Source organism: Pleurodeles waltl, chromosome 6 (genome assembly GCF_031143425.1).
Source record: "Pleurodeles waltl isolate 20211129_DDA chromosome 6, aPleWal1.hap1.20221129, whole genome shotgun sequence".
NCBI classification, from domain to species: Eukaryota; Metazoa; Chordata; class Amphibia; order Caudata; family Salamandridae; genus Pleurodeles; species Pleurodeles waltl.
Window position 1 is genome coordinate 138,598,090 of NC_090445.1, and position 13,431 is coordinate 138,611,520.

The window sequence follows — 13,431 nt, forward strand, 5'->3', positions numbered from 1 at the left end:
TTGGACTCGTGGTCAGCCACATCGGTGCTGAGTTCTGCACCACTGTGCTGATCACAAGTCCTCTTTCTGCCAGCCTTTCCATGGTGGGGCCCCTGCAATGAAAAGGCTGGCGGAAAGGCAGTGCTGTGGGCCAAAGGGGTGACTCTGCCCATGATAATGTTTTGGGCAATGCAGGGCCCCCCCTGCCAGCACCATAGGAGTACGCACTGTCTGCTACTCCAATTATGGAGGTTTCTGCCAGTCAGTTCAGTGGAAACATCATAACTGGGCCGGAAGGCTCATAACGAGGCCCTAAGTCTCATTTAAACCTTTAAAAAGTGATATCTTTACTTGTGTATATTTGATTTTTGTTGTTTTGCATCTTGTTCTACTCAAATAAATATTGCCTATTTTTCTAAACTGGTGTGGAGTACTTTTGTGGTATTTTTACTGTGATGCTGTGTGTGTGTGTATACAAATTCACATTCCCTCTGAGGTAAGCCAAACTGCTTGAGCCAAGCTACCAAGGGGTTAGTAGGGGTTATCTTAGGTGTGTGACTCGCTTACTCTGACTAGAATGTGGGTCTCTACTTGGACAAGGTGTGAACCACTGCCAGCTAAAGACCCTATTTCTATCATAAGACAGTCTGTGATACATTAGCAGATAGTTTTTGGACTCAGATTTCAAGAACTACTGTCTGGCTCCTTTTTCATATGTAATTCAGTAGTTGGATATTCCCAATGTTGACTTTCAGTTTTCTTCTAGTATAATAAAATGGATGAAAGAAATCATTGTGTCTAAATACAGGAGTAATAAACCCTTTTATCAAGCCTTTTAAATTCTCAAGTCTATATTGTGTTTTCTTGCAAAGTTTGATAGAGGCCAGGGAGAATAATGGGTTTGCTGGATCATCATGGTTTAATTTGTATGTTTCATGACTGTTTGTTTCAGGAGGAATTACTGAGGTTGTGCACTAAAATTAAGAATATTGAGGGCCTGATTCACAAAGGTAAACTTATACTTTGTGGAAACTTACAATTGTTTGCTATTCACAAAGGGTTTTAAGATTATTAACTTTGCGAGTTCGGAGCCTCTGCACATAAAAACATATGATAAACTTACACAAAAGTGTACATTTGTTTACCTTTGTGAACCGGCCCTCAGAGTTTACAGAGCTGTTTCAGCTGTCCTATTCTGGGAAATTTCTTCAAATCCTAGGGGTACCCCATTAGTTTAGTGTCCAAAATCATGGTTGTTTTACTAATTTTGGGACCTGACACCCACTGGCCGCACAAGAATATTTGTTCTGTTTGTAAGGGAGCGTCTGTGCACAAATATATATGCAGGCCTATAGCCCGTGAAACAGAGACCTGAATAATACAAACAAGACAATTTGTCAGATTTGGCCTGAAAAAGCTCTATGTGTAATTAACTATGGCATTAGGTTAATTGGTATATGTAGCATAACCACATAACCTCTATTTTAGGGCATATCAATTCCTATTCTTTGTAACATCTCCAGCTCAAAAAAGCTCCATCTCCCAAAAGTCTCTATACACAGTCGTGGCTCGTGCTGCGGGTCTGGGTGGGGCGGCGCGGCCAGTGCGGAGAGGGGGGAGGTGGGAATAAAAATTAAATAAATAAACAAAAACACCTCTTCTGTGACACCGCTCCTCTCCTCCGCCGCTGCAGGCAGGCACACAGGCTCCCAGCCTGCCCTGCAGCCAATCCAGAGGTTTGCAGCTGCTTCTAATGGAGAAGCCGCCCCTGTCTATACATTTGATGTAAATATATCCACATGTATACCCTTGTTACTCAGGGTTGTGAATATATGATGTGGTGGTGTCCTATTGTAAGTGAGTTTTAGTTTTAGATTTTCAGTTCATTAGTAAACGTGCATACTAAGATAATCTTAATAGAACAACATTGAAAATCTGAAACCCCCACTGGGCTCTGAATGCCTTAAGGAAAATATATGCGTAAAGAGCATGCTTAAATCACAGATCATTTTCAAGGTTTTATCCTGCATCATGGCACATTTTGGGGAAAATCTTCAGGAATGACAAGGGAATCTCTTTTTTGATGTGTGATAGTCATTTGATCAAATTATTGCATGGCAAAACTATGTAAATCACCCCTGTGGCTTGTACAAAGTTTATTTTTCGCACGACCTAGAGCTACTTTGTTACAAACAATATGTTTCTTCCCTTATTACCACTTCTTACCACAGTTTAAAAATGAGGGGCATATTTATACTCCGTTTGCGCCGAATGTGCGTCAAAAATTTTGACGCACCTTTGGCGCTAAACATGCACCATATTTATATTATGACGCCCGAGCCCGTGGACGTCAAAATTCCTCCGTGTGCGTCATTTTTTGGATGTGGGAAACTGCCTCGCGTTAATGACATGCAAGGTAGACGTTCCCGCCCAAAAAATGACTTTAAGGCCTGTGCGCCTTATTTATACTCCTGCGTCATTTTGACGCACAGGAGGAGGCGGGCCTTAAAAAACGGCACCCAGCCTGATGTGCTCTGTTTTTTAACGGCTGGGTGAGGGCAGGCGTTAAGGGACCTGTGGGCTAACTTCCATGGTCTATGACCATGGAAGCAGTCCAGAGGTGCCATTCCCTGCCCCCAGGGACACCCCCTGCCACCCTCGCCCACCCCTGGAGGAGACCCATGGATGGGGGGACCCATCCCAGGTAAGTACAGGTAAGTTGAAGTAAGTATGATTTTTTTTTTTTTTAAGTGGCATAGGGTGGGCCTAATTTGGGCCCCTCTACATGCCACTATGCCCAATGCCACTATGCCCAATGGCCATGCCTAGGGGACAGAAGTCCCCTGGGCATGGCCATTGGGCAAGGGGGCATGACTCCTGTCTTTGCTAAGACAGGAGTCATTTCAATGGGGGTTGTGTGCCAAAAAATGGCGCAAGTCCGGTTTGAGCCATGATTTTTGCCTCAGACCTGACCTGCTAACGCCAATCCTTAAATATGGCGCCTGCATGGCGCATAGGAATGGTGTTAGCCGGTGGTAAAAAAAATTACGCAAACCAGCGCCGGCGCTGGTTTGAGTCAAAAAGTATAAATATGGCCCTGAATGTTCCGTGCAAGTTTTTTAGTACACATTTTTGAATAATTTTATTAATAGCACATACTGAGTATCCCTCAATTGGAGTTTACGTTTTATGGCAGTCAACACAAATCACAGAGCATGAGGCAATAAATATTCTGAAATCAAAATATGTGCTTTGTTGAACCTTTATTTGAGAAAATAACATACATTATATCTGCTGAGCTATTACAAATTACCAATACAGTATGTTGGCATAAAAATGTGCTCCCTAGAATCACTAAATGAAAAATAAAAGTGATAATGTTTAATAAAATGAGATGAGAACACTGATACGTAAATGTAAAATAGATACCAATAAAAAGATAAGCAAAAAGAGAAGACTTAAGACAAGATCACACTGTATTAAATACCTCCAATATGCATCGTGTTTGCAGTAAGGAAAAGGTGCGTGTGTTTGGGCTACACCCACTACATTATGCCATAGAGAAAGACATTACTCACCTTTTGGTCACGTTTTTGTTTTTAAGATTTCGATTAGAACGTGCAAGGGAAAGATGCACTCACCACCACTGGGATAGTGCTGATTATTTTCCCATTCATTGCTTAGCCCCTCCTTATGACCTTGGCGGTCTTAAGACTGCCAGGGCCGCGGTGGCGGTCGGACCACCGCCAATGTGGCGGTCCAACAGCCACATTGTGACAGTGGTGGTTGCGCCACAGTCTGACCGCCAACCACTGACCCAGCAGCAAACTCGTAGTAGCCGTCGCGGTCAGGTCACCGCACTGGAGGTTTTCTGACCGCATGGCTTCGGCGGACGGGTGTTTCCATCCACCGAAGTCGTGATGAGGGCCATAGTCTCTTAACTGAGACCACCAGCAAGGGTACTGATTGTTGCTAGCTAGGAAAGCTTTTTGTAACATGGGCAATGGCCTATTTGAAAATAGAATGACATTGATTTGATAATGCCGACAGGTCAAAGTCCCAGGAGTAAAAACATACATTTAGAACCATTGAAGTGAGATGTGAACACCATGTACACTGCACCAAATGTTAGGCCATCCAAGCCTATTATGAACACAATAAAATGTTTTTATTGATATAAATACACATTATTTTTTCTGCCATCTGCTTGTAGCTAGAAAACACCAAGTGCACGACAAGAAAATACACAATAATAGTTTTTTTTAGAATTCAGAATAATGTAGACAAAGTCATCACCAAAACATTGACCATTTTCGCAGTGGAACATTTTTACTGTACAGGAAACACAGACAATGAGTGCTAATGTTTTCAATAAAATTACTTTAAACTGTAGAACTGTGGGAGGCAATGGAGGTTTACATCAGTGATAACGGAGGACGATTAGTGAATTGCAGTCAGAAGCCAAGGACAGGGTAGGGCTGGCAAGGACCTGAGAGGAGAGAGACTGGCTGTGTACATCTTTCTGCTGCAAAACTGCTGTATTGTTTTTGGAAACAAAGCACTGCACAGACAGAGCTGTTCCATCGACGGCATTTGGGACCACTCCTACCTGCTTTTGGTGGCATGTACAGGTTCGAATGGATGACAAATGCAAATCTGTCTTAATATACACCAAAGATGTGACTCAGTCTGAGACTGTTGAGTGCAAGGGAAGCACTGTAGCTGTGAGGGTCACAGAAAACTATCAAGTTTGATGCAGAATGTGCTGCTATCCTGTGGTAAAAGGCTACTCAGGGTCAAGGATGCAAAGGTGAAGAGCTTTTAGAGTGGATTGTTATGAAAAGGCTATTGTAGGCCTCTGTCTCACGGTGCGGCCACATGAGGGCACTACATTAGAAAAAATGGCCTAAAATGACTGTGTTGTTAGAAGAGTGGAGTGCCAAAAGACCAACATTTAATTTTCACTATGCTTAAAAAAACTTTCATCAAATCAGTGCCTTGCATAAGTTCCATGTTTGTGGTTTTCCTCCCCTTTCACCATATTTAACCATTGACTTTCCATGCCAACTGATTTATATTATTATGTAGTGTTCATGACAGGGGACTATCCAGTGCATAATACTTACCAAGCAGAAAGAAAGCTAGCAGACCCCTTCCACTAGAGACCTCTACCAATAAAACACTCTCTGCTGGACCCTTGTTTATTTAAAGTGCATTTCAGTAGACAAGGAACTATGACAATTAGTTCTTTTGGAGGAATGTAACTTTTACAGCAGTTTTAAACAGATTTGGCAGACACTTAACAATAGCACATCTAGAAAGAACGTGATATGACAGGGCTTTTGTGAGGGCATCTGTGAAGATGTCTTTAGGTACAGAATTACACGTGCTTCATGAAGGCTAACAACACCAGCCTCAAAAGCACACAGAAACAATCACATTGCAAATTAAAAGTGCTTTGTGTTTACTTTTGTGTGAGGCTACAAAGACTTAAAAGCAATGTGAGAGGAGAGAAAAACCCAGTAAAGTTATAGTTACTACCGCATAGCATTTGGAAGAGTAAAATGTACGTATATTGGATTTTAGTGGATACTGTTTTCATGCTTGTTGGTCACACTGAAATACCAGAGGAGGTTACTATTCCTTGGTTCATTTGACAAACCTCTAGTGACAAAGTCGTGATCTTGCAGTGGGTGCATTGTGGCTCTTGAGAGCCTCGACGTCCTGCTTGTGTTGGTCTAAAAAGTGTCCTCCATGATCAGCCAGTGAGTCTCACTGAGGATGCAGGGCATGCTTTGGCAGTGCCTGGCCTTCAGTTTTAATCATGCAGGTTTCTGACTCACACAGGGTTGAGTACAGGAATAAAAGAGGGCCTGCCCCTTTCATGCAGCCTCGCATCCTTAGATACTGAGCTGCCGGCAGCTCAATGCCCACCATTGTCTTTTAAGCGGAGAGTCCGAGCAGCTGGTAAGTGCACCATATCTTGCTTTCTCATGGGCTTTGCAGCAGGCTGCCTAGCAGCCCGATGATTGGAGCCACTGATTGCACAATGTCGTACTCCGCAAAGAGATGGCAGGTGTTGTCCTTGGAATCGGTCTGGCTCTTCGCCACAAATCCAAAGATCCTAAAATGTCAAATAAAAAGAGTCAATTATCTGAGCCTGGACCATGGTGTCTGCAAGAACAAAACAATATGTGAAACAAAACTCCTTACTGAATATTGAACAGCATGTGAACCCAATACAGTGTCTTATGGTGCCTCTAAGGAACGGCTGTCCGCTTTGTAAGAGTAACGGGAACTGTGGGTGCGAGGGCCTTAGTGATGAGGCTCACCAAAGCAATGAAAGAAGGTTCAATGCTGAACTACATTGCCTTTGTGTTTGACTATATCTGCCCTCTGCTACCATCAGATCTCCTCTTGACTCCTTCTCTTTAACCTACTGATCCTTGATTTTCCTTAATGCTCTTGCTCCTTAAATTTGTTTTAAACCTATTTTCTGAGTGCCATGATACCAACCTTCCTGCCATCTTGATCTTCTACTTAAGCCAGTACTGTTTCTCTACTGCTTCAACCCTCTTTCAATGCTCATTGCCCCTTCTTTTTATTAGATGTAACCTCTTGTCTCTGTCCAGCATATCTAACCTGTTCCCTGGTGCCTTAATCCTTTTCACATCACCTCTGACTTCGCTTTCTGTCCACTTGATCCTCCTGTCTCTGTCTCCCATATTCTCCGTTATGTGTTCTCCGTGGCACGCCCTCTCATAACTCCTTGATGTCCACTCCCTTTATGGATGCTTGCTGGTCTCACTCTGAGACTGGAGCACATCTCTCGCAGTTTCATTAGTCATTGTATAGTTCATCTGTGAAGCCTATGTCTGCCCAATTGATCCTCTTACATTCTTCATACTCCTTGTTCCATCATGATCCCCAACTTCTACTGCATGTTTGTTCACTCTACCTACCACATGAACCTGCTGCTCCTGGCCTAGACCACCCACGTTTCCCACCTTCCCATAGATAGATCTCTCTCCATCAGTCTTCTCACTGCAGAACACCCTCCTGTAATCTGTATTGTGGTTTACTTGTTCGCTGTAAAAGTGCATAAATGTAGGTGGGGTGGATACAATGTATGGTCAACAGTACAAATAAATATACTAAAGAATGACTCAAAATTGGATCGTACAAGATTCGGGTCATTGACATTTAAAAAGAAAAACATTTATTATAGCATCTTAGACTGCTAAGAGAGGATATAATGGTTCTTAGACTAAAATCCAAGCTTTGGGCCTCAGCTGCAGGTGAGGTACTATAACAAAGGAGAGAGTTTATAACAGTCAGCACAGGGCAAAAGGTCTTTATTTACGTTAAAACACCCCACTCATGAAACATTGCATGTTCTAAATTAAAAGGAGAGAACCAAAAAAAAGAAGCCATGGGACGTTGGTACAGGAAGTCAATACCAGCCATTACTGGTCTCCACTGCCTGGAGTCGAGCTCCCAATACTGCGGTGTTCTAATAAACACTTTTGGATCGATCCACAAAAAACATTTTGGACTATATAAAGTAGTCCGCTAATACTAGTGCTTCACATATTACAACACATATTTCAAAAAGCAATTCACAAACAGAACAGGAAGTCTCGACCTAAGGTCCATCTGTTTTTAACTATGGAGACCTCTCTCTCGGTGTTAGAAATCTTCACACACATATAGTGGAAAGTAGTAAATGTGGGAGGGTTAAGGGGGGATGATAGGAAAATGGGCAATAATCACTACAGATGGGTGAGGTTCAGTAACATTTAATTTAACAAGAGGGTTACAGAGGGTCATGGCAATATCAAACGCAGACCCACGTAAGAGTAAGGTAATTGATTTTCACAAAATAGACTTGTAATTCTACAACATCCCTAATAGTGCCAAATTAGGCCTAACTGTACCTGCGGGTTCGCGTACGGTTGACAGGAGGTTGAATGTAATCATACAAGGCCACCTGTGGTTAGCCTCTAATGAGGCTATGACCTTCTTTGTCCACTGAACATTCGATAATGTACTTGCTATACGAGAGACAGACATTGATCTGGCACTGTACACTATACATGTATATGTATGTATATATATATATATATATGTGTATATATATATATATATATATATATATATATATTTATATATATATATATATATATAAATATATAGACACACACACACACCAAGCATCAGTTGACACTGTGTACAGTCATATCAATTCACACATTTCATAAGTTTTGAAGGTATCAAATAGCACTAATATTCCTGAAGATACCAGATTGCACAACTATTCGAGTAAATGGAATATCAAATTGTTGGGTCCCGAAATGATTATGTTCTTATGGATCTGCCCACAGAAAGCTGGCAACCAAAATTCTGGCCGCAGATTTGAGTGCAGACACATCAATAATAAAGTTTAAAATAAGCTAAAAGTCTGGCACCAGTTTTTTTAGTGATATTGAAAATGTTTCCTTGGGACCTTTATAAGCACCTCACTTAGAACAGTACACTGCATAGAGTATAGGGTGGCATAAGGCAGGGACAGTGTTAGACCTGGCAGTCTAACAGACAGAAACAGGAGTGAGAAGTGAGGGTGAGAGTAGAAACACGGCAGGTTAGGTGAGGACTATGGGCCTGATTCTAACTTTGGAGGACGGTGTTAAACCGTCCCAAAAGTGGCGGATATACCACCTACCGTATTACGAGTTCCATAGGATATAATGGACTCGTAATACGGTAGGTGGTATATCCGCCACTTTTGGGACGGTTTAACACCGTCCTCCAAAGTTAGAATCAGGCCCTATGTTTCTCATCTCCTTCTCCTGTGCGTATATCTTTACATACATGTCTTTTAAGTGAACACCGATGATGAGAAGTACATGTGGTCGTTTATTTATGACAGAGACCCTCTTGGTTTCACTCTCATTAGGTGATCACTGTTTTTGCCATTGTTTTAACATTTTTTCTTCTTTCTGACTATGGATTTTCTCTCATATTTTAACAATGGTGCTATCATTGCTCTTGAGATCAGTATAGGCAGCATAAGGTCCTGTTCTGATTGGCTGATTTGGAGAACTTGTACTAAAATCACACACATGCACACACACACTGTGCATGTGTGTGTGTTAAAAAACCTATTTAATTTAATGATATACTTCTTACAATAACTAAAATGTTTAACTTAGTTTAAAAAGTCTAAAATGTATTACAATTAATTACACTCATGTCTTATAACCAAGTGTGTTGCAAATTAGCTCAAAATATAAGTGTTCTTTAGGGTGAGTGATTTGCTTTTAAAGTGCAGTTCAAAAAATTAAATTTAAAAAACAGTAATTTACTTAAATGATTTTGCAAGCTATCAAAATTAATTTTAGCAGATAGTGTGTTGTATGTTTACTTTAAATACTCCATTGTTAATATTATTTGTATCAAAATTCCATTTTCATTCAATTAACTGTATTTCTTTTAAGAAAAAAAGTTTACATGTTGTCCTATATGGAGGCAGATATATCCGAAAACAGGTGGAAAGTTATTAACAGTAAATTTACATTTCTAAATGTGGTTGTAAAAGTCTCCACCCCTTCAACTTAGTATACATATAGGTGCAAATCCCCACTCAGAAATAGTTAATTGCAAAAAAGTGGAGATTTAAACCTGGGTGTAGGAGTGGGTCTACATGTGTGGCCCTTTATTTTGAAGTCTGAAATTATCTTATCATGAGGGGACACATATATACAAGGTGTTTCACCTCAGGCAGCTTACCTTGAAGATCGACACTGCTTTTGCCACCTGAAAAAGAGACAAAAAATAATTTTAAGAATATCCATTGTATTAGGAAACACATCACAACAGTGGAAGGAAACCTAAACCCAGAGCATCATTTAAAGAACAAGTACATTTCCAGTGTAAATCAATGCTCAGCACCTTTATGTAAGTAATAATGTAGGTGTAGAAAAAAAAAAAAAGGAAAAGCCAATATGTTTCAGCATGATGTGCTTCTTCAGAAATATTCCTTCACAATTCTGAAGGATTATTTCTGAAGAACATAGCTCTCAAAGGTGTTTAACTTTTCACCGACGAGCTCGGAATATAATGAAACAGACAAGCAGAGTGAAGCTCGAGTTGCCTATGATGTCACTCAGAACCCCGAAATGAAAAACATCTAGAGCATTCACTGTTCAGCCGTCATGCATGCCAGCCCACACCAAAATTCATCCATCTATGTGCAACTGGTAGGCAGAGACTGGGGGAGCCATGTATAACATGGGCTCGCGTGCCTGGCCTAAATGTAAAAAAAAATACTTTGCAGGCTGCCACACCCCCACCATCCTCTGCGCCACTGCCTTCCCTGCTCTCTCTCTCCCCCAGCGCTGCACAACAGACCCTCGGAGAGCCCTGTCAGAGCAGCTGACATTCCTTCATGTCACGGCAACAGTGGGGAAACAACTTTTGTAGCAGAGAATAACCAGAATTTGGTATTCTCGATCAGTGAGAGCCATACATAACATTTACATTTGAGAAGTTGAATAGGGTTTAATTTGTTATTTCTTTGTCCTGCTGAATACGTTTTTTAATCTTTATACATCTCAGGGTCCTCGGTCATTCTGGTCTTCAATTCCATTTTAATTTCAATATTCAGTAAAGACATTGGCGTCCTAGTCGCCTTGCATGTGCACTCCATTGGCAGGTATGTATTATGGTAAATTTCACTTGATTTGAACCTGCTTTTAGGTTTGCTGATGCACAAGTGGAGGGACAGAATTTAAAAGGAACTGTCTGATTACGAAAACACGTGCACAGAACAATCCTGATGCTCTCTCTTACAACACAAAAATACAGTTACACATTTGTTGGAATACTGTGAGTGGCCCAGACAATCAGGTTCATTTGTATGACTTCTGAATATCATCTCTAAAATATCGTTTGATCTTAATATGGTGTTCAAAGTACCAGGACTACTAAAATCTCGAGCAAGAAAATATTGAGAAGATATTGGGGATAGAATTATTGTGCCATTTAATGCTGATTTTTTTTTTTTTATTATTATTATTATTATGTATTGTACAACTCATTGAGCAGTATAAATTAAATTAATGTTTGATTATATTAAATGATTTATATTTGTAATATATGTAATACCAGGTTCTTGTGTTTATTACAATATTAGATTATAGTATTTTATTAAAAAGCTGTATTAAATAACATTTAATGATTTCTTTAAATAATTTTCATTATTGGGAGTTTCTTCATGGGTTGGGTGGGTAATGTTCATTTATGCTTATTTTTTTATATATTCAGGTTATTGTGTATTTTGGTTGTTTTGGTGGGTGGTGTACCATTAATTTTAAATATGTAGTTAATACTATCAATATTTACAAACATAGGCCCTCAGTATGAGGCTGGTGGTCTTCAGACCTCCATTCTCAGGATGGCGGTCAGTACTGTCGCTGTTGTGGAAGACCGACCGCCACATATAGACCCTGGCAATTAGAAGGTCAGGGTTCCACCAGCACTGCCAGGATCCATGATCCTGATGGCCTGGCGGTGGTGGAGATCGTGATCCGCCACGGCAGCGCTGCATGCTGCGCTGCCATGCAGGTTACATCCTCGTTCTCCGCCGGCCTTTTCATGGCGGTTTCACCGCCATGAAAAGGCAGGCAGAGAACAAGTGCACAGGGACACAGAAGAAGCCCTGCACTGCCCATGCACTTGGCACTGTTCATTGTGAGGGTGCTGGTGCCCCCCTTTTGGGCTACAGCATTGCTGCCGGCTTAATTACGAGCCAGAGACAGTGCTGTAGTCTGTTTCCCTGCTAAGCCGGTGGGACGGAAACTCCTACTAGTCGGGGTGGTTGCCATGAAGGCGGTGGCCACACTGTCTGGAGTTTGGCAGACAGGCTTTCCCATCCACCAAACTCTTAATCAGGCCCAGAGTCTTGTTTAAAATATTTTCTAATTATTGGGGTTTGTTGACTTGCAATTTATTATTATTACCAAAATTATTTGGGATGCTAGTGATTTATTAAAAGGTATATTGGCTTTTTAAATATTAAATAAATTTGCATTAAGTATTTAAATATATGCATGCACTTTTTAAAAATAAAATAAAAGTATTATATTGAGGTTCACAGTAGTTTAATCATATTTGTTAGCTGTTATGACCCATGCACTTAATTCCACCTACCCAAGTTTTATATTCACCTGGAGCTAGCACAGTAGATCACACCCCTCTCCTGTTTGCACCACCTACTATCAAAAATATATACATTTTCCCCAGTGTTTGTGGGACTAATGCTAGAAACGTGTATATGAAACCTCAACAAGCACAAATATCACACACACGTACAATCCTTCCAGGCGGTTTCACTGACATCCTTTTTGGATATCAATGCTGCTTTAGAATCTTGCCACAAGTCCATAACAGCCACTTTTGACCAAATAGCCCCTTTTAAAGAATCTTTACCCTCTTCGTCTCGTTGGAATCCGGCACCCTGGTATTCTGGAGAGCAATGCCGGGAAAAACTAAAGTGCAAACATGTATAGCGGTGCTGGTGGGCCACTAAATCACCTACTGATAAAGTGGCGTACAGGGATATGCTCCTGATCTACCATAATCTGATTAAAATAGCCTGGAAAACCTATATTACTTCTACAACTAACCGAGCTGGTAATTACACAAAGGAGTTATATAAAGCATTAAACATCTTTATGAAACCTTGTGCTTGTGCAACCTCTACGCTAGCATCTCAGAATCTCTGTGACTCCATTGCTAACTTTTTGAAAATAAAATCACCTGTATATATAAGAGTTTTCTGGTCTGCCCTACACGTTAAGAAATGGTATTGGACCTGACTCAACCACACTCGGCTGCAAAAACTACACTGGAAGCAGTTGAAGTTTGTCTAGGGAACAGGTGCAGAAGATGCTAACCTTGACAAAATCAGGCTTCCCGTTGGACCCCTGCCCCCCCAGAATAATGTCCAGTTTAGCTAATTGTCTGGCTCCTTCAGTTAAAACTTGGGTTGATCTCTCGTTCACCTCTGTCACAGTACCAGCAGATTGGAAGTGTGCACAAATAATGCCACTTCTTAAAAAAGCCTTCTGCTAATCCTGAGGAACATGCGAACTGAAGACCTATCTTGCTACTACCTCTTAAACCTTAGAAAGTCATATTAATACACAACTAACATCCTTTGTAGAGGAGAACAAGATCTTACACCCTTCGCAATCGGACTTCGAGCATTACTAAGTGAGGAGACAGCAATGGGAGCTACTGGACCCGTCTGTGGCATATGACACAGTCTCCCATTCCTCTCTAATCCACACACTACATGAAGCAGGTATCTATGGCCGTCATGACTTCCTCAATAATCGCCCCCAACAAGTTCACTTGGGACCATTTAAACCTTGAAAGATACCGGTTAAT

At 41.0% G+C, this 13,431-nt stretch overlaps 1 protein-coding gene across 1 annotated transcript in view; it reads right to left on the reverse strand.

The window, feature by feature from the left end:
* Window positions 1–3,225: 3,225 nt before the first annotated feature.
* Window positions 3,226–13,431, reverse strand: part of TNS4 (tensin 4) — a 52,713-nt gene continuing 42,507 nt past the window's right edge. Inside the window, exons 12-13 of the mRNA XM_069237600.1 lie at window positions 9,769–9,795; window positions 3,226–6,103 (exon numbers count right to left, since the gene is read on the reverse strand). Coding sequence (XP_069093701.1) covers window positions 5,971–6,103; window positions 9,769–9,795 — 160 coding nt within the window. The 3' untranslated portion in view covers window positions 3,226–5,970. The remainder of the gene's footprint in view (window positions 6,104–9,768; window positions 9,796–13,431) is intronic.